This window comes from Bos indicus x Bos taurus, chromosome 18 (genome assembly GCF_003369695.1).
Source record: "Bos indicus x Bos taurus breed Angus x Brahman F1 hybrid chromosome 18, Bos_hybrid_MaternalHap_v2.0, whole genome shotgun sequence".
NCBI lineage: Eukaryota > Metazoa > Chordata > Mammalia > Artiodactyla > Bovidae > Bos > Bos indicus x Bos taurus.
The window spans coordinates 17,162,615-17,190,378 of record NC_040093.1 but is presented as its reverse complement, the minus strand read 5'-3'; the positions used below and the strand labels follow the sequence as shown (position 1 = coordinate 17,190,378).

Here is a 27,764-nt window from a genome sequence, read left to right as displayed (position 1 = left end):
AGGGTGCAACCAACCTGGAATTATCCAGCCTGGGTGTGGAGGGAGCAGCTGGGCTCAAATTCTTTTTTCTATGTGTTCTTTTTTTTTTTTCTGGCCATGCCACGTGGCTTGCAGAATCTTAACTCTGGGACCAGGGACTGAGTCTGGGCGATGGCCAGTGAAAGTGCTGAGTCCTAACCACCGGACTGCCAAGGAATTCTCTGGGCTCAAATTGGAGGGGGATGCAAAGGGCCAACAGGGAGGAAGATCGGAGAACAGGCTCTTGTGGGGGTTATGGTGGAAGGGGACAGTGGAAGGATGCTGGCCAAGCAACCTCGCAGCCCAGCCCTGCTCCTTCCACCCTCACTGAGTAGGGGTGAGGAGGTGGTTCAGTCAGCCCAGACACGAGCACCTCCAGCATGCAGCACCTACTATGTGCAGAGTGCCTTCCTGGATCCTGCTGTCTCCAAACTAGATGAATCATAACCGAGGGAAGAGGCAATCCTGCCCAGGACTAGAGCCAGGTGGTGGCAGAGGTGAGGCTGATTCTGCATATATATTTTTTAAAGTTTATCATCTCAAGTGTGTTTAAATGGTTGTTGTTCAGTCGCTAAGTCGTGTCTGACCCTTTGTGACCCCATGTACTGTAGCATGTCAGGCTTCTCTGTTCTTCACTATCCCCCAGAGTTTGCTCAGACTCATGTCCACTGAGTTGGTGATGCTATCCAACCATCTCATCCTCTGCCGTCCCCTTCTCCTCCTACCCTCAATCTTTTCCAGGATCAGGATCTTTTCTAATGAGTCGGCTCATCACATCAGGTGGCCAAAGTATTGGAGCTTCAGCTCAGCATTAGTTCTTCCATTGAATATTCAGGGTTGATTTCCTTTAGAATTGACTGGTTTGATCTCCTTGCTGTCCAAAGAACTCTCAAGAGTCTTCGCTAGCACCACAGTTTGAAAACATCAATTTAAACGGTAATAAATAATTAAATGTACGTATTTATTACTATTATTAAAATTTTTATTGGAATATAATTGCTTTACAAAATAATACTAGTTTCTACTCCACTCTACATGTATTTTGAAGGGAAGAAGCAGGATTTTCTGTTGGGCTGGATGGAGAGACAAGAGAGAGAGGAATCCAGAACGAGGCCAGGGTCTCTGATTTGAGTGTCTGGTTAAACAAAAGGAACTTTTCCTGAGAATGACCTGAGCAAAAGGTTTAGAGGGGCCTGATATTAATTCTTTCCAGGCATGTGCTGTGGACTTCAAGGCACAATATCCTTCCAAATGTTGTAACCACAATCTGAGTATGAAATACATTTTCCATAGCAATCAGTACACAGAATTTCTTGCAGCTATTTACCCTTGCTATATGCCAAGTCAGACATGACTTGGTGACTGAACAACAATATGTCGTGTACTCTGGAAAAATCAATTTTTTATTGTATTCCATTTAAAAACAAAGTGCTAATTATGACTTGTCAATAAGTCATGGCCAGAAATTTGTAAACCACTATTCTGGGTTCTACCTCTTTGAAACTTGTTTTGGGCTTATTACTGCCCTGGAGAAGTTGGGGAGCTCGGGCTGGGCTGACCACGGGGCAGTCAGAGATGTCTCAGGTGACTGGAGCGGGGAGATGCTGATGACTGGGGAGGCCACGGGGAGGTGGGACTCCTGAGGATCCCTCCAGGGATGGCTATGCTGGGTTAGGGAAAAGTTCAAGTCTGCTGACCCAGCACGGAAAACTGGCAGGGACAGGCACTGAGGGCAGCCAGGGTATGCGAGCATGGAGCAGGGGTGAATAGGCTGCTGGGTGGCCGCGGGCAGGCACCTGCCCACGCCTACTCCTGCAGAGGATGGCCAGGGTCTGAGGCACTGTGGAAATGACACCTGGGGAGAACAGCCCCTCCGATCCAGCTTCTGGGACCGCTCTGCTTCTTGCTGCCAGTGAGTGCCTGCCCCCTGCCCTCACCAGCCCCAGGGTGGGTGCAGTAATTTAGTTATGTCCTCAAGGAGCCTGGCTGTCTCTCCTTCCCCTTCACCATCCTCAGTAAATTGGCTTTTATCCTTCAAGGCGGTGGCCTCAGTTGCAGGTGCTTTAACTACACCCATAGTCAGGAAGGAATGGGAACGGAGGGCCTCCCCTGCGGAGAACGGGGCCGCATGGCCACCTTCCTGCAGGAGCCAGCATCCAACAAAGGGAAATATGTCTGCCTCCTGAGGCTGGCCCGTGGCTGCATCTAAAAAAATATCGTGGAGACTTTCCTGGTGGTCCAGTGGGCTAAGATCCTGCCCTCCCAATGAAGGGGGCCTGGGTTCCATCCCTGGTTGGGGAACTAGATCCCACAGTGCGCAACTAAGAGTTCTCATGCCCCACCTAAAGATCCTGCTTACCGCTACAATGATCAAAGATCCTCCGTGCCACAACTGAGACCAGGTGCAGTCAAAGAAATAAAAATAAGTATTTTTAAAAATTGCAGTTCTGGGCTTCCCTGGTGGTCCACTGGTTAAAAGAATCTGCCTTGCAATACGGGGGACATCAGTTTGATCCCTGATCCAGGAAAATCCCACGTGCAGAAAAATCCCAGTAAGCCGACGAGCCGCAACTAGTGAAACCTGCACACCCCAGGGCCTGTGCAGCACAAGAGAAGTCACTGCAGTGAGAAGCCCATGCACCGTGCCTAGAGAGTAGACCCGATTCACTGTGACTAGAGAAAGCCGGAGCGCAGCAACGAAGGTCCAGTGCAGCCAAAAATCAATAAATAATAAATAAAAACTATATATATATATGTATATAGTGTGGTTCTGTTAGTGAGGAAAGGGGATGGCTGGCAAGTAACAAGGCTGCCACAGCAGGACTAAGATGACATCTGCATTTTTTAATAGCAGCCCAGTCATTGCTGAGCACTGGAGCGGGGCCTCAGAAGCACCCTGTGTGTCCTTTTGATTATGGGAAGTGGTGAGGAAGTCTTGAGAAGGAGCAGAAGAGAGGAGGGGGCTTGGCAGTCGATATTGACCAATCTGCGTAGAATATTTTAATATTTAAACAATCTGTTTGACTAACAGAGGTAAGTCGGGTCCGACTATATGTGACCCCATGAACTGTAGCCCACCAGTCTCCTCTGTCCATGGGATTCCCCAGGCAAGAATACTGGAGTGGGTGGCAATTCTCTTCTCCAGAGGATCTTTCCGACCCAGGGATCGAACATGGGTCTCCTGTATTGCAGTTGGATTCTTTATCTACCGAGCTATGAGGGAAATCCCTGGGGATGCTCAAGAAAGGAGAACAGAGTCTTGCACATAAGGAAACAGGCTCGGAGACAGGAACTTATTCAAGATGGCTGAGAGGCGTTAAAGTAGCTTCTAAACACCAAGGGTGTGATTCTAATTACATACAATAACATATAATAACAACATAATGATACTAATTACAATCATCTGACAGCTGTCCCTCTATACCAGGCCTTATTCCAAGCATAACACACATGTTAACACACAGTTTAATATGCAGGTGCATGCTGTTATATGAGTAGATATGGTACATAGTGAAGATATACCAGGTAAATACTGTTATTGGCAATATTATGTAGAGGAGGAAGTTCTTGGAAATTAAGTGGTTCACCCAGGACAATGGTTCTCAACTGGGGGTGACTTCCCCCTTTCAGGAGACATTTGGCAGTATTTGAAGACACTCTGGGGCTTCCCAGGTGGCTCTAGCGGTAAAAAACCTGCCTGCCAATGCAGGAGACATGAGAGATGTGGGTTTGATCCCAGAGCAGGAAGATCCCCTGGAAGAGGGCATGGCAACCCACTCCAGTATTGTCGCCTGGAGAATCCCATGGACAAAGGAGCCTGGCGGGCTATAGTCCATAGTCCAACTGAAGTGACTTAGCCTACACGCATAGCAAAAATAATTGTTTATGGAGATACTCAAACAGTTTAAATTTCAATCCTTCTGTTAGTGACAAAAACAAGGGAGTGTCGCACAAATTTTGATTTGGTCGCACTGGTCTTAATTGTGGCCCACAGGGTGGCATGTGGGAACTTAGTTCTGCTACCAGGGATCGAATCCATGTCCTCTGCATTGGAAGGTGAATTCTTAACACTGGCCCACCGGGGAAGTCCCCCTCCTCCCCTCTGCCGCCCCCCTACACCACCCCCACTACACACACTTGTTTTTGCTCTTTTCCTTGATCCAGAAGGGTTCTTTAGTGTACATTACAAGCCTATGGTATTGTCAGGCGAGTGTATTTTCCTCGGTTCTGTCTCGTCACAATAAAGATTTGGAGTGACGGACATTAAAGCCCTTGGTGCTTGGACAGACCACGTTATAGCTCTTAGACAATTCAGTGTTACAGCTCCGTGTTACAGCTCTATTTTATTTAGAAAATAGCAGGAGAATCCATCCTCGAGGCATGAGACCATACCGACCCAAAGACATGAAGAGAAGAGAGTGGGGGAGCACGCCAGCGCACAGAAGAGAGAGAAAGAGAGGGAAAGAGAGAGAGAGAGAGAGAGAGCCTTTTGGCTCCTCTTTTTTATATGTTTTTCCTCCCCCTGGGCCTGCCCTGTGTAAATTGGGCTAGCCAGGAGTGCTGTTTGTTCTACCTGAGGTCCTCACTCTGGTCCTTGGACCTTCCTTTGTTCTATTTTCGCAGGCTTTTCCCTTCCTTGTCTTTTAGCCACCGCCATTTAGGACTCCTGTTTCCTATTCTAACTACCTAACAGTATTTTACTGTTTTCAGTGTCCTTTCATGAGATGGTCAGTCCATTGAAGCCACAAGAGGAGACAGAGGAGAGGCTCAGGAAAGGCAAGTTTATTGTACTCACAGGTCCTAGTAACTGGAGGTGTGTCACACAGGGCTACTTGGGAAGGACACAGTGTGGTTAAGGGATAGGAGATAGGAGCCAGGGAAAGGCTGGGATCATGACCTTTACTGGGGTTTCCTCAGGAAAGATGGGCTTCCCTGATGGCTCAGCAGGTAAAGAATCCACCTGCAATGCAGGAGACACAAGAAACACAATTTTGATCCCTGGGTTAGGAGATCCCCTGGAGGAGGAAATGGCAGCCCATACCAGGATTCTTGCCTGAAAAATCCCATGGAATCAGAGGAGCTGCAGATTGCACGGGGTTGCAGATTGAAACACGGGACTGAGTGACTAAGAACACAGTAAAGGCAGCGCTTAGTTTCATTGAGTTAGACAAGGCTGTGGTCCCTGTGATTAGATTGACTAGTTTTCTGTGATTATGGTTTCAGTGTGTCTGCCTTCTGATGCCTCTCGCAACACCTGCCGTCTTCTTTGGGTTTCTCTTACCTTGGACGTGGGGTATCTCTTCACGGCTGCTCCAGCAAAGCGCAGCTGCTGCTCCTTACCTTGGATGAGGGGTATCTCCTCACAGTTGCTCCTCCTGACCTTGAACATGGAGTAGCTCCTCTCGGCCCTCCTGCACCCATGCAGCCACTGCTCCTTGGACAGAAGAAAGCCTTCCTCAGCGATCAATGCAAAGAAATAGAGGAAAACAACAGAATGGGAAAAACTAGAGATCTCTTCAAGAAAATTAGAGATACCAAGAGAACATTACATGCAAAGATGGGCTTGATAAAGGACAGAAATGATATGGACCTAACAGAAGCAGAAGATATTAAGAAGAGATGGCAAGAATACACAGAACTGTACAAAAAAGAGCTTCACAACCCAGATAAGCACGATGGTGTGATCACTCACCTAGAGCCAGACATCCTGGAATGTGAAGTCAAGTGGGCCTTAAAAAGCATCACTACGAACAAAGCTAGTGGAGGTGATGGAATTCCAGTTGAGCTATTTCAAATCCTGAAAGATGATGCTGTGAAAGTGCTGCACTCAATATGCCAGCAAATTTGGAAAACTCAGCAGTGGCCACAGGACTGGAAACGGTCAGTTTTCATTCCGATCCCAAAGAAAGGCAATGCCAAAGAATGCTCAAACTGCCGCACAATTACACTCATCTCACACGCTAGTAAAGTAATGCTCAAAATTCTCCAAGCCAGGCTTCAGCAATACGTGAACTATGAACTTTCAGATGTTCAATCTGGTTTTAGAAAAGGCAGAGGAACCAGAGATCAAATTGCCAACATCCGCTGGATCATGGAAAAAGCAAGAGAGTTCCAGAAAAACATCTATTTCTGCTTTATTGACTATGCCAAAGCCTTTGACTGTGTGGATCACAATAAACTGTGGAAAATTCTGAAAGAGATGGGAGTACCAGACCACCTGACCTGCCTCTTGAGAAACCTGTATGCAGGTCAGGAAGCAACAGTTAGAACTGGACATGGAACAACAGACTGGTTCCAAACAGGAAAAGGAGTACGTCAAGGCTGTATATTGTCACCCTGCTTATTTAACTTCTATGCAGAGTACATCATGAGAAACGCTGGGCTGGAAGAAGCACAAGCTGGAATCAAGATTGCCAGGAGAAAGATCAATAACCTCAGATATGCAGATGACAACACCCTTACGGCAGAAAGTGAAGAGGAACTAAAGAGCCTCTTGGTGAAAGTGAAAGAGGAGAGTGAAAAAGTTGGCTTAAAGCTCAACATTCAGAAAACGAAGATCATGGCATCTGGTCCCATCACTTCATGGGAAATAGATGAGGAAACAGTGGAAACAGTGTCAGACTTTATTTCTTGGGGCTCCAAAATCACTGCAGATGGTGACTGCAGCCATGAAATTAAAAGACGCTTACTCCTTGGAAGGAAAGTTTGACCCACCTAGATAGCATATTCAAAAGCAGAGATATTTCTTTGCCAACAAAGGTCCATCTAGTCAAGGCTATGGTTTTTCCAGTGGTCATGTATGGATGTGAGAGTTGGACTGTGAAGAAGGCTGAGCGTCGAAGAATTGATGCCTTTGAACTGTGGTGTTGGAGAAGACTCTTGAGAGTCCCTTGGACTGCAGGAAGATCCAAGTCCATTCTAAAGGAGATCAGGCCTGGGTGTTCTTTGGAAGGAATGATGCTGAAGCTGAAACTCCAATACTTTGGCCACCTCATGTGAAGAGTTGACTCATTGGAAAAGACTCTGATGGTGGGGGGATTGGGGGCAGGAGGAGAAGGGACAACAGAGGATGAGATGGCTGGATGGCATCACTGAGTCGATGGATGTGAGTCTGAGTGAACTCTGGGAGTTGGTGGTGGACAGGGAGGCCTGGCATGCTGCGATCCATGGGGTCACAAAGAGTTGGACACGACTGAGCGACTGAATTGAACTGAACTGAACTGAAAGGCAGGGCAGGGTAAACAGTTTGGAATGGGCCATCAGCATGATTTAAGCAGGCTCTGGACTCTTGATGTGCTTTCTAGTTGCTTGGCACTGGCTCTGGGATGTTTAAGGCAAAGGAATACAGGCAGACCTTGGAGATTTTGTGTGTTCAATTCTAGACCACTGCAAACAAAGTGAATATCTCAATAAAGCAAGTCAAACGATTTTTTTGGTTTCCCAGTGCAATGATAACATGGGGCTCCTGAGGCCTTTCTGTGTCCCTCATTTCTTTGATTACAGGAGACAGCCTTCATTCAGCCCCCATGACCTTCCCTGAGTTCCAATGGGCAAATTCAATCACTTGTTAATAAGGGAGGGAATGCAAGATCAGGAAGAAACAAACAGCCAGGAGCAGCCTTGGGGCAAACACACAACAATATCTTTGAGCTATTTTGCAGATACTGAAATCCCCTCCAGGTGGGAGAAGTTAATGATTACCTTCTATGCTGCCCACAAGCATGTAGACCCCAGACCAGCTGGACATGAAGGTTGATGATGCTGACTCCTACTTACCTCACCACCAGCCCATCAGAAGAAGGTCCACCATCTGATAATGTCTTCTCTGAACAATTGCTGTAAAAGCTCTCACTATCTTCCCCACGTTGGGACACATGGGTTTTGAGGGCATTAGCCTGCCATGGGCTTCCCTGGTGGCTCAGGTGGTAAAGAAGACACCTGCAATGCGGGAGACCTGGGTTCGATTCCTGGGTGGAGAAGATCCCCTGAAGGAGTGGATGGCAACCCACTCCAGTATTCTTGCCTGGAGAATCTCACGGACAGAGGAGTCTGGTGGGCTACAGTTCATGGGGTCGCAAAGAGTCGGACACGACTGAGTGACTAAGCACAGCACAGCCTGCTGTGGTCCCCCCTTGCCCAGCAAAGCAATAAAGCTATTCTCTTCTGTGTGTGCTGAGCTCAGTCGCTCAGTCATGTCCGACACTTTGTGACCCCGTGGACTGTACCCTGCCAGGGTCCTCTGTCCATGGGGATTCTCCAGGCAAGAATACTGGAGTGGGTTGCCATGCCCTCCTTCAGGGGATCTTCCTGACCCAAGGATCGAATGCAGGTCTCCTGCATTGCAACTGGATTCTTTACTGTCTGAGCCACCAGGGAAGCCCCGACAGTTCTGCTATGCTATGCTAAGTCAGTTCAGTCGTGTCCGACTCTGTGTGACCCCATAGACGGCAGCCCACCAGGCTTCCCCGTCCCTGGGATTCTCCAGGCAAGAACACTGGAGTGGGTTGCCATTTTGAGGCCAACCATAAAAGGTCAAAAAGTGAGTGGTGGTCTAGTTCCTAGAAATCTCCACCCCTTCTCCCCAAATAATCTCCCATCTTTCAGCCTATGAAATTACCCAGTCCATAAAATCTAACCACACCATATTTTGGGGCCTCTTCCCTTCTAAGATGACCCATGTTCTGTCTGTGGAATGTGTTTCTCTCTAAATAAATTTACTTCTTACCCATTATTTAGTTTCTGAGCGAATTCTTTCTCCATTGAGATATCAAGGACCTGACCTTTATTAACTCCTGAGACCAGGTATGATCTGTTAAAAGACCATGGATTCAATCTGGGTTTTGGCTGGGTTCAAGTCTCACTTGCATCATACATAAGCCAGAATGTCTTCCCTAGATGGAAATATGTTAAATTTATTTCATTGGAACTCAGGGACAGTCTAGGAAGGTGAAGCCTGTTTCCTACAAACAAGAAATGGGGGTCTTGGAAAAGCTTTTGTACCCAGGAGGATCCTACTCCGTTTCATTTCCCCCTTTTCTTTGACACCCCTCAATCTTGGGGGGAACACTATGGGACAAGAAAAGAAATCAAGTTTTGGATAGAGAGGTCAATCATAGACTTGTTAGGGGAACTCGGTTTTACGGGGACTCAGATCAAACAGAGCAGCTCAGCTGTTTCAAACCATGAGCAACTCCATGGCCACCAGGCACTGGGGTTTCCCCATTCCACCCATCCCCTCCCTTTAACAGACAGGCCATAGTTTAGGTAGCCAGGATCTTTCTAGCAATGCCACCCGACACCACTGTGCATGTGTTCGTGTATCCCCAAGGCTACCCCCATGGCTGCATATTTGCCAGAAGGACTTGGGGGTCTCAGCATACAGTTGGACTCACTCCTGAGACACACTCCTTTAGAAGGAGAGGCCAAGCTATGTTAACCATTTCTGCTACTTCATCAGGCAGCTATTTAATCATTGTGACCTCTTCAGTCTAATGGTTGCAGAAAATACGCCCTAAAGGTGGTGATAGTGCATCCAGTTGTAAATGTGCTAAATATTTTGGGTGGAAAAATCCTCTTTGGTAACTATAACTTCTCTTTAAGTTTGAAATTGTGTCAAAAAAAAAAAAAAAAAAAGAATTTGGACATCCCCGATGGTCCAGTGGTTAAGACTTCGCCTTCCAATGCAGAGGGTGCGGGTTTGATCCCTGGTCAGGGAACTAAGATCCCACATGCCCCGTGGCCAAAAACCCAAAACACAGGAAAAAAACAATGTTATAACAAATTCAATAAAGACTTAAAAAACGGTCTGTATATATATATATAAAACAAAATTGAGGCAGTTTTGGTGAAGTGGATGAACCTAGAATCTGTTATATAGAGTGAAGTACATTAGAAAGAGAAAAGCAAGTATTGTATAGCGATGCATATATATATATATCTCAACAGTATCTGGAAAAATAGTATTAATGAGCCTATTTGCAGAGAAGGAATGGAGATGCAGATAGAACGGAATTGTGCACACAGTAGGGGAAGGAAAGACTGGGACGAATGGAAAAATAGCATTGACATATATACACAGCCACGTGTAACATAGATAGCTGGTGAGAAGCTGCTATATACCACAGGGAGCCCAGCCTGGTGCTCTGTGATGACCTAGAGGGGTGGGATGGGGGAGGACAGAGAGGCTCAAGAGGGAGGAGATATATGTATAATTATGGCTGATTTGCATTGTTGTATGGCGGAAACCAACACAACATTGTAAAGCAATTTTCTTCTAATTAAAAAATAAATAAAACAAAATATTAAAATATACATTAAAAATATAAAGAGAAGGGTGAGAATTGAGGACTGGCCTTAAGCTGAAACTGTTTTTGGGTAATAGAAAGTGACATGGAAATAACAATACTCTTCTCTCTACATTTGCTTGTATACAGAATTCTCCAAACAAAATTTTAAAACCCTGTCAGCAAAAGTGTCTTCTAAAAGTGGTTACATCTGAAAATGAAGGGAAATTGCATTGGAGGATGCTTCATATTCGTCTGTAACATAGTATTGCTACACACACACATACAGAAAATGAGAAGTTCATATATGCAAAAATGAGTTAGTACAGAAGGAACTTCTAACCACTGTTCACCACTGCGGTAAGCCTGTAATGCTTTGGTTCATATTCTTGTTATGAATAGATACATCCAGAAGTGAAGTGAAGTGGCTCAGTCATGTCCGACTCTTTGCGACCCCTTGGCCTGTAGCCTATCAGGCTCCTCCATCCATGGAATTTTCCAGGCAAGAGTACTGGAGGCGGTTGCCATTTCCTTCTTCAGGATATCCAGAAGGTAGTCCATAATACAAATGCACGGAAATATATTTAAATAAGCATGTGATAAGTTTAATTGAGGCTTTCCACGTGGCACTAGTAGTAAAGAACCACCTGCCAATGCAGGAGACCTAAGAGATGCTGGTTCAGTGCCTAGTTTGGGAAGATCCCCTGGAGGAGGGCATGGCAACCCACTCCAGTATTCTTGCCTGGAGAATCTCATGAAAAGAGAAGCCTGGTGGGCTACAGTTCATGGGGTCACACAGAGTCGAACATGACTGAAATGACTTACCAATGACCTAAATTTGGCATATAGGTACACACGCCTACAAATATGCGTATAGGTATAATACAACACGTATATGTGAAAGTTAAATAATATGTTTATTTTTCAGGCAATGGTCTCCATCGTTCCCTTCCTGTAAATTCCTGTCTCATATTCCTTCTATCCAAAGTCCTCTAGTGGAACCAAAAATACCCTCCAGAGTTGAGTCTGAACCAGTATCTATTCCAGGACCACACACTGCATGTGGTCCTGACTCTCAGGTCTGTTTCAACCTGTCAATTCCCCTTTGGATGAAACTGACAAAACACTCTCCCCTTGGGGTGTGTCCCATCTTCTACTGCAGGTGGGGGGACACTTCAGGGTGGACACATCAAAGGCAGCAGCGGCTTCATCTGCTTTCCATCCAGAGACCTGGAGCTCCCTAGGGATCCTGCAGCAGGGAGGGGGCAGCTATGACCCCTGGACTGGTGTGGGGACAGCCGGATCCTGCCATTGCAAGGTTCTCTCTCATCCTCGTGACCAGAATGTCACAAATGTGGTGTCACTGTGACACTGTGCCCATATCCACTGCATGCCTAAGGCTTCTAACCCTGGTTGATAACCTGTGACCCCATGATTTCCTTCCGTTCAGTTCATTCACTCAGTCATGTCTGACTCCTTGCGACCCCATGAATTGCAGCATGCCAGGCCTCCCTGTCCATCACCAACTCCCGGAGCTCACTCAAACTCATGTCCATCGAGTCAGTGACATCATCCAGCCATCTCATCCTCTGTCGTCCCCTTTTCCTCCTGCCCCCAATCCCTCCCAGTATCAGAGTCTTTTCCAATGAGTCAACTCGTCGCATGAGGTGGCCAAAGTATTGGAGTTTCAGCTTTAGCATCCGTCAGGACTTGGGAAATAAGGTTCTGACTCTGCCATTCTCTCCACTGGAGAACACCTTCTCTAGATGTTTCCTCGACTTGGGAAATAAGGTTCTGACTCTGCCATTCTCTCCACTGGAGAACACCTTCTCTAGATGTTTCCTCCTGTACAGTTTTTCCTCAACTGAAACAGCTCCTTACTCGGAATCCAGTAGTCACCCAGGCTGTAACACTGTATTGCTATTAAAAACTGCTGAGACACTTTGGCAAGATTATATTACATTTATTACCTATGATTGGCAGATATGTTCTTGATTTATTCTCTCCATATTTGAAAAGAATTTAAAAATGTAACAAAATAATTTTATACACTGTAGGATCCAGGGTAGGGTTGGGCTCAGGGGACCACATCACTGTTCACAGGGTGGGCAGAACCCTCCGTCTCCAAACAGTTTTTGAGGCAGTTTGACTTCCTGCTCTGAGTCCTGGTCCCAGTCTTGAAATCCCATGAGGTTAAGTTCACCACCAGTGGGGGCTGGGATTTTCTTAGCCATAGGGATGAGCTTCCAGTTCAGACATGAGGAGAGGGCTTTCTGCACAAGACCAGTGAAGCCTCTGCAGCAGAACCAGAAGGAAACGAGCGCAGAGGGCACAGGGGCTGAGCCAGAGGGCCTGGCGTGGGGGGAGGACGAGGAGTCCTCTCACCATCTCTCTGTCTTCATCTGTGCGTCTCCACTTACTAGAACAGTGCCTGCCTTAGAGCAGTGGCGACCAGTAAATCTGATGTAAGAACGTTCTTCCTGTAGCTTCCAGAACCTGAAGACAGGGCCCATTAGAAACTTAAACTGGATTCATTAGATCCCCAGAAGCCAGGAGCTACAAGTCCCTAATACTGAGACGGCTCAGCAAAGGGTCCCAGAGCCTGAAAGGCATGGTCAGGTAGTGCCTGACGGACCCGCACGGTCACACTCGGGTGTAATGGATAGTCTCCGTGCTGCTCACACGAGAACTCAAAGTCCCGGACCCAGTGTTCAAAAGACACAAAGCGGACGCCTTTCTTGAGGTTGGAGAACACGTGGTTGACCTGTAGACAGAAAAAGAGATTAAGTCCCACTGTACCATGGCCTTCCCCTCAAAAGCTGAGTTGGGGGCCTTCTGGCAGATGGTATTACCTATAGATGGCTGCAACAAGGTCTCTACTTCCACACATCCTTCTAGAATCATGCCACTCCTCACCCAGGGGTGGGGTCTAATTCCCACCCCCTTGCATCTGGGTGGGTTTCATTGTAACCAAGAGTGTGGTGGGAGTGATGCTGGGTGACTTTCACCAAGTGACTTCCACAGCAGGATCACAGAGGCAATGCAGCTTCTGCTGGTTTCTCCAGCAGCCTCATGGTGAAGCCCTGAGCAGCTGACTGCCCCGAAGCTGCCATGCTGTGAGGAAGTCCAACTAGACCATGCAGGGGGATCCCATGGCCAAGCTCTGAACCTAAACCAAGAGCTGCTTGGCCAGCCACCAGCTGCTGTGTACACACTCACACCCCACCCTGCCCTTCAACTCCAGCCTGTGTCTGAAGGGAACGACATGAGACTAGAGCCAGAAACTCCCAGCAAAATCATCCTCATAGAAACTGTGAGAGGAGATAAGATGACTGCTGTTGATATTAAACAACTAAATTCCGGGGCAATTTGTTAATGCAGCCATAGATCATCATAGGTTCCACTGTCCTTTCCCACAGCCCTCATAGAGACTCACCTCAAAGAAGAAACCGTTGCCCAACCGATCGCTGGGAAAAGGCAAAGGAGAGAAGTGATGCAGGACGACCTGGTTGGCATCTAAAAGTTGGACAATTAGACGATATAAACAGTCAGCGTCTCGGTCATCGAACCACCTATGGCAGAAGGGAGACTGTGAAGCCTGAACTGGTCACCCCATCTCTTTGGGGGTTTGCCTGCCTTCACCTGAAAGGGCTTGCCATGCATACAAGTACCAAGTGTTGTCATGGGAACTGGCACCGTCAGTGTCACGGGGCAGCTTGACCCCATTGCATATCTAACTGAATCCATCTGCACCAAACACGCTCCGCAGCTGGTCTGCACATTCATTTCAGGAGGAATGACCTAGAATCCCAGGCTTAAAGGTGCATGTGCGTGCTAAGTCGCTCAGTTGTGTCTGACTCTTTGTGACCCTGTGGACTGTAGCCCTCCAGGCTCCTCTGCCCACAGGATTCTCCACACAAGAACACAGGAGTGGGTTGCCATGCCCTCCTCCAGGGGATCATCCTGACCCAGGGATCAAACCCATGTCTCATATCTCCTGCATTGGCAGACAGGTTCTTTACCACTGGTGCCATCTGGGAAGCCTCAAGGTACCTCCTTCCATTGTCTTATTTCTCATCCTATAATATATTTCAGTGGTGGCCAAGATGTCATTTCCAATGTATACAATGGTAATGTTTTAATTTTTTAATTGTAAAAGGTAATTGTACCTTTTGAGGGTACAATTTTTTTTTTTATCAGTCGTATAACAGGATCCAGGGGCACCTAAATATAGTGGTGATGGGCTATCCAGCAACATCAAAGAAACGACCTCCAAATAGATAGCTATGTTTTGATGTAAGAAATTAAAATTTAAAAAATTAGGAGTAATAGGCTGTACAAACACACAAACAACTATCTTTCACAGAGACTTCATATCACTCTGCTTCTTAGAAACAGATGCCCATTCTACTTCTTCCTGTAGTATTTTGTCTTATTTCTGTATTAATATATTTGTGTGTTCTTCTGACTTACCTTTCATACTGTTCTGTGCCAATCACACACACGCGCACACACACACACACACACACACACAAATGACCTGTCAATATGAAATGGTTGGGGCTGACCACATCCTCCATTATAGTCACATAACGGAGGCCAGCCACTCCAGATAACAATGTGACTTAGCATGAAGTATGGAATATGAATTGATCTGGAGATTAACACATGATAAAGCCCTAGTAAAAACTTGGGTGAGGGCTTCCCTGGCGGCTCAGTGTGTAAGGAACCAGCTTGCCAATGTAGGAGACAGGGGCTTGCTCCCTGATCCAGGAAAAGCCCACATGCCACAGAGGCACTGAGCCCGTGCACCACAGCTACTGAGCCTGAGCGCTAGACCCTGTGCCCTGCAACAAGAGGAAGCCACCACAATGAGAAGCCCATGCACTGCAACTAGGGAGTAACCCCTGCTCGCCACAGCTAGAGAAGTCTCGTACAGCAGCAAAGGCCCAGCAGACCCTATAAATAATACAATAAAATAAAAACTCAGGGACTTCCCTGGTGGTCCATTGGCTAAGACTCTGGATTCTTAAGTGGGGGCGGGCGGGTTTGATCCCTGGTCAGGGAACTAGATCCTACATGCCAGCCCCTCATGGTGGAATTAAGACCCAGCACAGTAAAGCAAATAGATATTTTTTTAAAAACCCACTCTTCTCTACAGCTTTTTCTCCACTGAAACAACTGGCTTTGTGGCTGATATATAACCCTGTCTTATGAAGATAGGGAAATGCAGGCATCACTGTGACTTGCCCAAGGCCACAAAGCCAGGAAGCTGGGATTTGAGTGTGAGAGGTCTGGTTCCAGAATCTGACCTCTTAGACAACTCTTCTATCTTGTCCCCTCCTGAACCAAGGAGCATCTCATTTACAGACAAGACTTAGTTGGACCCAAATCCTCTGCTAGGATCCAACCAGGCATCTTCCAATCCAGGTCCCTTTGGGGGCTGAGAGAGGGTTCAGGGAGAGGATGTTGCTAAGTGCTAAAGCTCTGATGGTGATGAAGTCATTTACCTTCCTGCTTATCTAAGGGGCTGTTAAGAGACCTACATGAAGTCACCCAAACCAAGGCCAATGCTCAGCTAAAGGGCTGTTTTTGTCACCACACTCACCAGTCGGAGACACAGATCTCAATGTTTCCACTATCCAGGAGTTCCCGCCACAGACCCTCCTTCTCCAGGTCCAACACCTGCTTCTGTTGACACCACCTAGGAAAGAGGGAGCAAGGTCAATGAGAACCAAACAAGTACTGGACAACCGCCCTGACCCTGGGGAACTAGGGACATCACCTGTAGGTAGACAGGAACCATCTCTGTCTATAGGCCATCAGCGGGCCCACCCTTGCGTTTTCCTCTGCACCCCGGGCAGCCCCTGCGGTCAGCACCATCCGGTTCAAGAATCCTTCCATTAAAAAAAAAAAAAAAAGGTTGGTGACTGAGTTCCCCGCCAGCCCACTCGTCCAGGTACAGGCCTCTCGTCTTTCCCATGCCTGCCCCGTTCGCATCCTCCAACGTGCTCCCACAAGGACCCTTCCCTGGGCTCCCACCTAGGCCTCGAGAGCTCTGAGAGTCCCCGAGGAGGTTGCGTCCTATGGGTCTGCGCTCGCAGAAGCGGCCCAGGATGCAGGGCCCGGGGTCGTCAGCAGGGGGCAGGCAGGTGCGGATGACGGGCCACAGGTCGGGGTGTTTCCAGGGCAGGATGCTCCGCCACAGGTCCCAGCCGTCCACCACGTCTCGCCAGCGCCGGCACACTGGGCGGCATTGCTGGAGCAGCGTGCTTGGGGGCAGGTAGCTCAGCACCTCCTGGAGCAGCTCGTTAGGCAGTCGGTTCAGGTCCAACACCTCCTCGGGTTCCATGTCGGGAGTGGCAACACTGGCAGGCAGGCCCCCAGAGGCCCACAGGTCGTCCTCACCAGGCCAGGCTGCCGCTGCTGGAGACCCGGTGTCAAGACGTCAGAGTTTCCATGACCTCCAGCCTCCACCAGCCCCACCCCTACCAGCCACACCCCAAGGCTGTCACTCCCCCAAACCCCATCAGCTGCCTCCCTATCTTCATCACCCCCAGCCCCGTCCTCAAGTCCCCAGACTCCCAAGCTGTCCTTGCCAGGCTCCCATCTCCTCCACTCTCCACCGTGCGCCCCACAGCCGCCCCCCACCCAGTCCCCTCTGGGGCCGTGCAGCCCCGGAGCCCCACCCTGTATCTCACTCATTGCTCCTTGCAGGCAGCCAAGCTTCAGGTACCCCCATCTCTACATCTGCCCTTTTTATTTTCTGGCCCCTCCTTTCTTCCTACCCAGCACCACCCTTCACCACCCACTCCCACTCCCTTTCTGATTCCACATTCTCTGCCTGCCCCTCCCTTCTCACTGTCCTGCCCCTCCTCCCTCTGCTTGTACTTACAAGCCTGCCCCTCCCTTTCCTCCCTGGGTGATCTCCAGAAAATCCCTCCATTGGGCTGTATTGGGACCACCACTCGACTGAAGAAAAGCCTTGGAGGAGGGAGGGGTTGGCTGAAGTAGTCAATCTTGTCATTGTCATCCCCACCAGTGACCCCTTGGAGTGTCCCTAACCAGGTTGCAGGACTTCCCCAGTGGTCCAGTGGTTATGACTACAGCTACCAATGCAGGCGACACCGATTTGATCCCTGGTCTAGAACGATCCCACGCCTAAGCGCAACTAAGCCTGAGCACCGCTACTACTGAGCCCACATGTAGTCACTACTCAGGTCTTCGTGTGCCCTAGAGCCCACACACCCTAACAAGAGAAACCACCGCGATGAGGAAGCTGGAAGACTGAAACTAGAGAAAGCCCATGCACAGCAGCGAAGAAGCAGCACCGCCAAAAATAAATGAATAAATTGTTGTTGTTCAGTTGTGTCCAACTCTTGGCGACCCCATGAACTGCCAGGCTTCCCTGTCCTTCACTATCTCCCTGAGTTTGAATCCTTGCTTTTAATCTGTATATCAACTCTATCCAGTGTATGTTGGCAATTTGATCTCTGATTCTTCTGCCTTTTCTAAATCCAGTTTGTACATTTGGAAGTTCTTGGTTCATGTACTGCTGAAGCTTAGGTTGAAGGACTTGAGCATAATCTTGCTGGCATGTGCAACTGTATGGTAATTTGAGCATTCTTTGGCATTGCCTTTCTTTGGGATTGGAATGAAAAACTGACTTTTTCCAGTCCTGTGGCCACAGCTGAGTTTTCCAAATTTGCTGACATAATGAGTGCAGCACTTTAACAGCATCATCTTTTAGGATTTGAAATAGCTCAGCTGGAATTCCATCACTTTCACTAACTTTGTTCATAGTAATGCTTTCTAAGGCCCACTTTACTTCACACTTGAGGATGTCTGGCTCAAGGTGAGGGACCACATCATCATGGTTATCTGGGTCATTAAGAGCTTTTTTGTAACATTCTTCTGTGTATTTTTGCCATCTCTTCTTAATTTCTTCTGCTTCTGGGTCTTTGCCATTAAAAAGAAAAAGAAGGCCTTTGGTGCTGAGCAATGGCTGTTATTTGGGTCAGACATCTCAGTCGGAGGCTTCCTATTCATTAGGTCGCATAAAATTCTTATCACCTTTAAGTACCCAATATCACTAACTCAGATCACATTGCACAGGAGAAAACAGGCTCCAGCAGGAAGCAAATGCATTTCCATCTGACTCCCTAAATAAGGGCTGCTGTTGTTGTTTAGTCATGTTGTAAGTCGTATCCGACTCTTCTGTGACCTCATGGACTACAGCCTGCCAGGTTCCTCTGTCCATGGGATTTCCCAGGCAAGAATACTGAAGTGGGCCGCCATTCCTTTCTCCAGGGGAATCTTCTCGACCCAGGAATGGAACCTATGTCTCCTGGATGGCACGTGGATTCTTTACCACTGAGCCACTGGGGAAGCCCCAGTCCACCTTCATGGAGTCTTTTATTACCAATCAGGGTAATAGTAGATATGGCTATGTCCTTACTTCACTCAGCTCAGAAAACTGAGGCCAAGTGACCTGCCCAAGGTCACACGGCTGGCAGGTGGCAGAGCTGGGATTTGAACCTAACCAGGTACCTCAGAGGACTTCCCTGGTAGCTCAGCTGGTAAAGAATCCGCCTGCAATGCAGGACACTTTGGTTCAATTCCTGGGTCAGGAAGATCTGCTGGAGAAGGGATAGGCTACCCACTCCAGTATTCTTGGGTTTCCATGGTGGCTCAGCTGGTAAAGAATCCACCCACAATGCAGGACACCTGGGTTCAGTCCCTGGGTTGGGAAGACCTCCTGGAGAAGGGAACGGCTCCAGTATTCTTGCCTGGAGAATTCCATGGACTATACAGTCCATGGAGTCACAAGCAGTCAGACATGACTGAGCGACTTTCACTCAGGCTGGCTCAAGAATCTTTAGTTTTAATCTGTATACTGACTCTATCCAATAAAAATAAAAGGGGAGTTACATATATAATTTCAATATCAGCAAGTAGAACTAGACCTGGATTCTTGCCCACATGGAACTTACCTTCTAGGGAGAGACATGGTAAGTAGGAGGCATGATAAGCAAATTAGATACTATTGGGAAATCAGTAAAAAATAAAATCCCCTGGGATTTCCCTGGCAGTCCAGGGGTTAAGACTCTGAGCTTCTGCTATAGCGGGGGGTGAGATTGATCCCTGGTCAGGAAATTAAGATCCCTGCATGCCAAGGATTGTGACCAATAAACCACCCCTCCCCGCCCTCCCCCACTGCCACCCTTCCCCTCCAATCCTCTCCACAAATGTGCTGCTGCTGCTGCTGCTAAGTCGCTTCAGTCGTGTCTGACTCTGTGCGACCCCATGATCTGCAGCCTACCAGGCTCCCCAGTCCCTGGGATTCTCCAGGCAAGAACACTGGAGTGGGTTGCCATTTCCTTCTCCAATGTATGAAAGGGAAAAGTGAAAGTGAAGTCGCTCAGTCGTGTCCGACTCTTCGAGACCCCATGGTCTGCAGCCTACCAGGCTCCTCCGTCCATGGAATTTTCCAGGCAAGAGTACTGGAGTGGGGTGCCATTGCCTTCTCCACTCCACAAATGTAGAAGAGAATAAAACATTTTTAACAAATGAAATAAGCATGAAATCAGACTGTGATTCACATGGGCCATCATGAACATAGACTTAACATGGAAATGACCTTGTATGTTGGAAGGTGGTCAGTGCTATGGGAAATCGAGCAGGAAAGGGGAAAGGAGGCCATCAGTAGTCTGGGTGGGAGACCCTGAATTCTGAGACATGGATTGACTCTTATACAGGACAAATTTCTTTTCAAAGTGTACACTTTCAATGCGACTTTTACTGCCGAGGTTCTCTAACATGTCCCAAATTGGAAGAATGGAAGGAGCACCCTGCTCCAACAGTTCACTCCTGGCCAATCTGTTTTCATCTCTATACCCTCTCACTTGCTCCCCCCGAGCAATTTGAAGCAAATCTTAGAAACCACCTCAGTCCCCAGGGTCGCAAAGAGTTGGACACGGCCAAAAAACTCACTCTTTCACACTTTAGAAGCAACACCCTTCTGTCCATCAGTTCAGTTCAGTCGCTCAGTCGTGTCCAACTCTTTGTGACCCCATGGATTGCAGCATGCCAGGCCTCCCTGTCCATCACCAACTCCCGGAGTTCACTCAGACTCATGTCCATCGAGTCAGTGATGCCATCCAGCCATCTCATCCTCTGTTGTCCCCTTCTCCTCCTGCCCCCAATCCCTCGCAGCATTAGAGTCTTTTCGAATGAGTCAACTCTTTGCCTTAGGTGGCCAAAGTACTGAAGTTTCAGCTCTAGCATCATTCCTTCCAAAGAAATCCCAGGGCTGATCTCCTTCAGAATGGACTGGTCTGATTTCCTTGCAGTCCAAGGGACTCTCAAGAGTCTTCTCCAACACCACAGTTCAAAAGCATCAATTCAGCTTTCTTCACAGTCCAACTCTCACATCCATACATGACCATTGGAAAAACCATAGCCTTGACTAGACGGACCTTTCTTGGCAAAGTAATGTCTCTGCTTTTCAATATGCTATCTAGGTTGGTCATAACTTTTCTTCCAAGGAGTAAGCGTCTTTTAATTTCATGGCTGCAGTCACCAACTGCAGTGATTTTGGAGTCCCCAAAAATAAAGTCTGACACTGTTTCCACTGTTTCCTCATCTATTTCCCATGAAGTGATGGGACCAGATGCCATGATCTTCGTCTTCTGAATGTTGAGCTTTAAGCCAACTTTTTCACTCTCCACTTTCACTTTCATCAAGAGGCTTTTTAGTTCCTTTTCACTTTCTGCCATAAGGGTGTTGTCATCTGCATATCTGAGGTTATTGATCTTTCTCCTGGCAATCTTGATTCCAGCTTGTGCTTCTTCCAGCCCAGCGTTTCTCATGATGTACTCTGCATAGAAGTTAAATAAGCAGGGTGACAATATACAGCCTTGACGTACTCCTTTTCCTGTTTGGAACCAGTCTGTTGTTCCATGTCCAGTTCTAACTGTTGCTTCCTGACCTGCATATAGGTTTCTCAAGAGGCAGGTCAGGTGGTCTGGTACTCCCATCTCTTTCAGAATTTTCCACAGTTTATTGTGATCCACACAGTCAAAGGCTTTGGCATAGTCAATAAAGCAGAAATAGATGTTTTTCTGGAACTCTCTTGCTTTTTCCATGATCCGGAGGATGTTGGCAATTTGATCTCTGGTTCCTCTGCCTTTTCTAAAACCAGATTGAACATCTGGAAGTTCATGGTTCATGTATTGCTGAAGCTTGGCTTGAAGAATTTTGAGCATTATTTTACTAGCATGTGAGATGAGTGTAATTGTGTGGCAGTTTGAGCATTCTTTGGCATTGCCTTTCTTTGGGATTAGAATGAAAACTGACCGTTTCCAGTCCTGTGGCCACTGCTGAGTTTTCCAAATTTGCTGGCATATTGAGTGCAGCACTTTCACAGCATCACCTTCCACGATTTGAAATAGCTCAACTGGAATTCCATCACCTCCATTAGCTTTGTTCGTAGTGATGCTTTCTAAGGCCCACTTGAATTCACATTCCAGGATATCTGGCTCTAGGTGAGTGATCACACCATTGTGATTATCTGGGTCGTGAAGATCTTTTCTGTACTGTTCTTCTGTGTATTCTTGCCACCTCTTCTTAATATCTTCTGCTTCTGTTAGGTCCATACCATTTCTGTCCTTTATCGAGCCCATCTTTGCATGAAACATTCCCTTGGTATCTCTAATTTTCTTGAACAGATCTCTAGTCTTTCCCATTCTGTTGTTTTCCTCTATTTCTTTGCATTGATTGCTGAGGGAGGCTTTCTTATCTCTCCTTGCTATTCTTTGAAACTCTGCATTCGGATGCTTATATCTTTCCTTTTTTCCTTTGCTTTTCGTTTCTCTTCTTTTCACAGCAATTTGTAAGGCCTCCTCAGACAGCCATTTTGTTTTTTTGCATTTCTTTTCCATGGGGATGGTCTTGATCCCTGTCTCCTGTACAATGTCACGAACCTCCGTCCATAGTTCATCAGGCAGTCTATCAGATCTAGTCCCTTAAATCTGTTTCTCACTTCCACTGTATAATCATAAGGGATTTGATTTAGGTCATACCTGAATGGTCTAGTGGTTTTCCCTACTTTCTTCAATTTAAGTCTGAATTTGGCAATAAGGAGTTCATATTGCTTCTGTCTATAGCAATACATTATTTTTTTGATGTAATCTGTTTGCTAATGAGATTATGAAAATTGATTGGATCCAATCAGGGGTTTAAAAAGTGGTTTAAAAAAATAGGTAAAAAAAAATCTTCAAGTAAAGCTCAAAGGGAAAATACTGACAAGCAAGTTTGCATCTCCATTCTTCAATTTCCTCCTGAGAGACAATCACTGTTAATTTTTGGAATCATATCCCATGGAGTATGCTGATTAAGAAGAAAAACAAATATAACTGGGTTCCAAAAGGGCTTTCCACCTAGAAGATAATGATTTTAGAGTAATGGCTTCCAGGAGGGGAAGGTGTATAAGGCACCCCAGGGGCCTTTTGAAAAAGTTAGGGCTCCATTTTTGATGTCACAGTAATGGGAGTGCTTTTCGGAAGCCGTGCACGGGACAGCGCCCCCTAGGGGAGAGCCGTCCTGGATTCCTCCTTCTGGTCAATGTTGTGCGTGCTTTCCGATAGGAGGAAAGCTCCCAGATGGGCGCTCACTCCAACTCCATCTGGCTTCATGTACATTTGGAACAGAGCCAGTGCTCGTGAACACTTATCTTAACTCTTAAATGGCCAGGAGGGAGTTTTTTGACATTTAGAGAAAATCAGCTTGATAAAACACCTTTTCAAAATTCTGACCCTGAGAGAGTAAACGATCTCCTAGGAGAAATCTTAAAGTTATAACTCTTGGTATGTCCTTGAAAGGTAAAACAGCCCACCTCATTTGAGACTACAGCCTCAGCTCAATTAGTGGAGTTTAAAACAGAAAGGGAGAGAAAAAAGTGGGAGAGGGACAGAGGCTTTCCGAAACTTAAGCAGTGAAGGTATGAGATCTCTGTCTGTGCCTATCTAGATGTATGTATGTATGTATTAGTCACTCAGTCGTATCTGTCTCTTTGCGACCTCCTGGATTTAGCCCACCAGGCTCCTCTGTGCATGGGATTCTCCAGGCAAGAATACTGGAGAGGGTTGCCATGCCTTTCTCCAGGGGATCTTCCTAACCCAGGTATTGAACCCAGGTCTCCTGCATTGTCAGGCAGATTTTTTACCGTCTGAGCCACCAGGGAAGCCCAATGTCTATGTGTACATTAAAAATATATGTCCTTATCTCTGGATGGTGCTATCAAAATATTACAACATTAATACTGTTAACAATATTCATTTTTTCCCATCTAAAAGTATGGGATATCTTTCCATTTCTTTGAATCACCTTCAATTTCCTTTATCAATATTTTATAGTTCTCAGCATATAAGATTTTCACCTCCTTTGTCAAATTTATTTCTAAGGTATTTATTTTTTGATGGAATTTTTTGTTTGTTTAAATATTTATGTATTTGGCTGTGTTGGGTCTTAGCTGTGGCATGCAGAATCTCTGCTGTGGCTTTCTAATTGTGGCTCACAGGCTCCGGAGTGTGAGGGCTCAGTACTTGTGTGTGGGCTTAGTTACTCTGAGGTATGTGGGATCTTAGTTCCCTGACCAGGGATCGGACCCTCGTCCCCTGCATTGCAAGGTGAATTCTTAACCACTGGATTGCAAGGGATGTCTGTGTTGAAATTTTAAAAGGGCTTTTTTTTTTTTTTTCACTTTTTGATATTTCATTGTCAGGGTAAAGAAATGCAACAGATTTCTGTGTGTTAATCTTGTATTCTGCTACCTCACTGAATTTGTTTGTCAGTTCCAGTATTTTTGTGTAAAGTCTTTAATGCTTTTTCTATATATTAGCATGCCATCTGCATTTAAGGCAGCTTCACCTCTTCTCTTCCAATTTGGATGTCTTTTATTTCCTTTCTTGTCTCATCCTGGTTGCTAGGACTCCCAATATAATATAGTATAGAAGTGGTGGGAGTGGGCCTCTACGTCTTGTTTCAGATTAGTGGGAAGGCTTTCAGTTTTTCACTGTTGTGCATTATGTTGACTGTAGATTTGTCATAAGTAGCTATAATTATGTTGAGATGTGATCCCTCTACACTCACTTTGACATGAGTTTTTATTGTGGGTGGATGTTGGATTTTATCAAATGCTTTTTCTGCATCTATTGAGACGATCACGTGGTTTCCGTCCTTTGTTGATGTGACGTATCATGTCGATTGACTTGCATATGTTGAATCATCCTTGTGATGCTGGGATGAATCCAGCTTGATAAAGGTGTGTGCTCTTTGTTGGATTTGGTTTACTAGTGTTTTGTTGAGAATTTTTGCATCATATTCATCAAAGATATTGGTCCGTAGTTTTCCTTTTTGGAGTGGTTTTATCTGGTTTTGGTATCAGGGTGATGGTGGCTCATAGAATGACTTTGCGAGTGTTCTCTCCTTCAGTTATTTGGAAGAGTGTGAGAGCAATCAGTAAAGGTTCTCCTTACGTTTGGTAGAATTCCCCAGTGAAGCCATCAGTCCTGGACTTTTGTTTGCAGGGAGTTTTAAAATTGCAAAATCGATTTCACTTCTAGTGATAGGTTTATTCAAATTATCTATTTCTTCCTGATTCAGTTTTGTTGTATGCGTTGTATATTTCTAGAAACTTGTCTATTTCTTCTAGGTTGTCTAAAATGTTGGCATATAATTGTTCATAGTATTCTCTTAATTTTTTAAAAATGCCTGTAATATCCGTTGCTATTTCTCCTCTTTCTTTGGAAGTTTGTTCACTTTATTTTTTGGCTGAGCTGGGTCCTAGCTGCTGTGCCGGGTCCTAGCTGCTATGTCCAGGCTTTGTCTAGTTTTGGAGAGCAGGAGCTACTCTTGTGTGCAGTGTGTGGGCTTCTCACAGCGGTGGCTTCTCTTGATGCGGAGCGTGGGCACCAGGCAGGAGGCTTTAGAAGTTGCAGCACATGGACTTAGTAGTTGAGGTTCATGGGCTTGGATGCTCCGTGGCATGTGGGATCTTCCTGGACTAGGGGTTGAATCTATGTTCTCTGCATTAGCAGATGGATTCTTAACCACTGGGTCACCAGGGAAGTCCAGCACGTGGGATCTTAGTACCTGGACCAGGAATTGAACTGGTGCCCCTGAAATGGAAGCAGAGTTCTAACCGCTGGACCATGAGGGAATTCCCATTTTTTCCCCATTTCTTCTTGTTGAATTCTTATATTATTTATTTGGGTCCTCTCGCTTTTCTCCTTGGAGAGCAGGCCAGAGCTTTGTCTATTTTGTTTACTCTTTCAAAAAACTGGCTCTTGATTTTATTATTTTTATTCTTTGAAAAAGTGTATGTTATTTTTTTCCTTCTGCTGACTTTAGGCTTTCTTTAGTCTTCCTTTTTCTTAGTTCTTTAGGTGCTAGGTTAGGTTGTTTATGTCAGGGCTTGTTGGTTGTTTGTTTTTTGGGAAAGCCTGTGTCACTATGAATGCTCCTCTTAGAACTGCTTTTGCTGCATCCCATAGATTTTGCATGGTTATGTTTTCAATGTGATTTGTCTCAAGATAGTTTTAAATTTCCTCTTTGATTTCATCATTGACCCATCGTTTTTTTTAACTAGCATGTTGTTTAGCTTCCATGGAACAATTATTTTTCCTGTAGTTTTCTAGGTTTCATGCTGTTGTGGCCTAAAAAGGTATATGTGTGTGTGTGTATATATATACACACACACACATATATATACATACACCTACACACATGCATATATATATGTATATAGTATATGTATATATACACACACACATACCTACATATATGGGTGTGTGCTAAGTCATTTCAGTTGTGTTTGACTCTGTGAGTAGCCAATGGACTGTAGCCCAAATGGCTCCTCTGTCCATGGGATTCTTCAGGCAAGAATACTGGAGTAAGTTGCCGTGCCATCCTGCAGGTGATCTTCCAGACCCAGGGATTGAACCTGAGTCTTATTTGCATTGGCAGGTGGGTTCTTTCCCACTAGTGCCACCTGGGAAGCCCGTGCATACTTACACATATGCATATATGGACAATAAAAATAGAAGTGTATTTATATGTCCAGATTAAATTCTATGGTTGCCTTTGCTTTCTCTTGTTCGTCGGTTTTGTCTGTACTGGGTCTTTGCTGCTCTGTGCGGGTTTTCTCTAGCTGTGGTACGTGGGCTTCTCACTATGGTGGCTTCTCTTGTGGAGCACAGGTTCTAGAGCATGTGCTCAGCAGTTGTGGCCACGGACTTAGTTGCTCCTCTGCATGAGGAATCTTCCTGGAGCAGGGATCGAACCCACGTCCCCTGCATTGGTAGGCAGACTCTTAACACTGGACCAGTGATTGCTTTTTCTTTAGGGCAATTGTCTCCACCTTTAATTTTCTGTAAACGCCTGATTCATATTCCTCATATCCACATTTTTCCAGTTGGCCCCAAAATATTCTCCAGAGCTAAATTGTCCTAACTATGACCCAGGCCAGAGCAATAGAGCTCATTAGAGCAAGAGGAAGGACCACACAGGATTCTTCAGGACCCACATTACATGTGGTCACAACTCTTAGGTCTGTTTCAACTGTCAACTCCCCTTAGAATGAAACTGACAAAATACCCTCCCCTCAGGGTGTGTCCCATCTTCTACTGCAGGTGGGGGGATAGTTCAGGGTGGACACATCAAAGGCAGCAGCGGCTTCATCTGCTTTCCATCCGGAGACCTGGAGCTCCTTAGGGATCCTGCAGCAGGGAGGGGGCAGCCATGACCCCTGGACTGGGGTGGGGACAGCCGGATCCTGCCGTTGCATGGCTCTCTCACCCTTGTGGCCAGAATGTCACAAATGTGGTGTCCCTGTGACACGGTGCCCAGGTCTACCACAGGCCTAAGTCTTTTAATGCTGCTTGATAACCTTTGACCCCATGATTTCCTTAAGGCTTGGGAAATAGGGTTCTGACTCTTCTATTCTGTCCACTGGAGAACACCTTCTCCTGATGCTTTCTTCTGCAGTTTTTCCTCAACTGAAACAATTCCTTACTCTGAACCAAGTAGTCACCAAGGCAGTAACAATGTATTTCTATTAAAAAAGAGCTGAGACAGTTTTGGCAAAATTATATGTATTACCTATGATTTAAAAGATGTTCCTTAATTATCCTCTCCATATTTGAAAATAATTTCAAAATTACAAAGTAATTTTACATACAATACAATCCAGGGTAGAGCTGGGCTCAGGGGACGACTTCATTGTTCACAGGGTGGGCAGAACCCTCTGTCTGTCTCCAAACAGTTTTTGAGGTAGTTTGACTTTCTGCTCTGAGTCCTGTTCCCAGTCTTGAAACCCCACGAGGTTAAGCTCACCACCAGTGGTGGCTGGAATTTTCTCAGCCATGGGGATGAGCTTCTAGCTATGAGGAGAGGGCTTCCTAC

General features: G+C 46.3%; 1 protein-coding gene across 1 annotated transcript; it reads right to left on the bottom strand.

The window, feature by feature from the left end:
* Window positions 1-12,287: 12,287 nt before the first annotated feature.
* Window positions 12,288-27,726, bottom strand: LOC113875316 (F-box only protein 27-like). The gene is made up of 5 exons (XM_027513650.1): window positions 27,696-27,726; window positions 16,253-16,724; window positions 15,910-16,005; window positions 13,738-13,873; window positions 12,288-13,065 (listed from the first exon to the last, which is right to left on the bottom strand). Exons 1-5 carry the CDS (start codon window positions 27,724-27,726, stop codon window positions 12,868-12,870), a joined length of 933 nt encoding a protein of 310 aa, XP_027369451.1. The 3' UTR covers window positions 12,288-12,867.
* Between the last annotated feature and the right edge of the window lie 38 nt (window positions 27,727-27,764).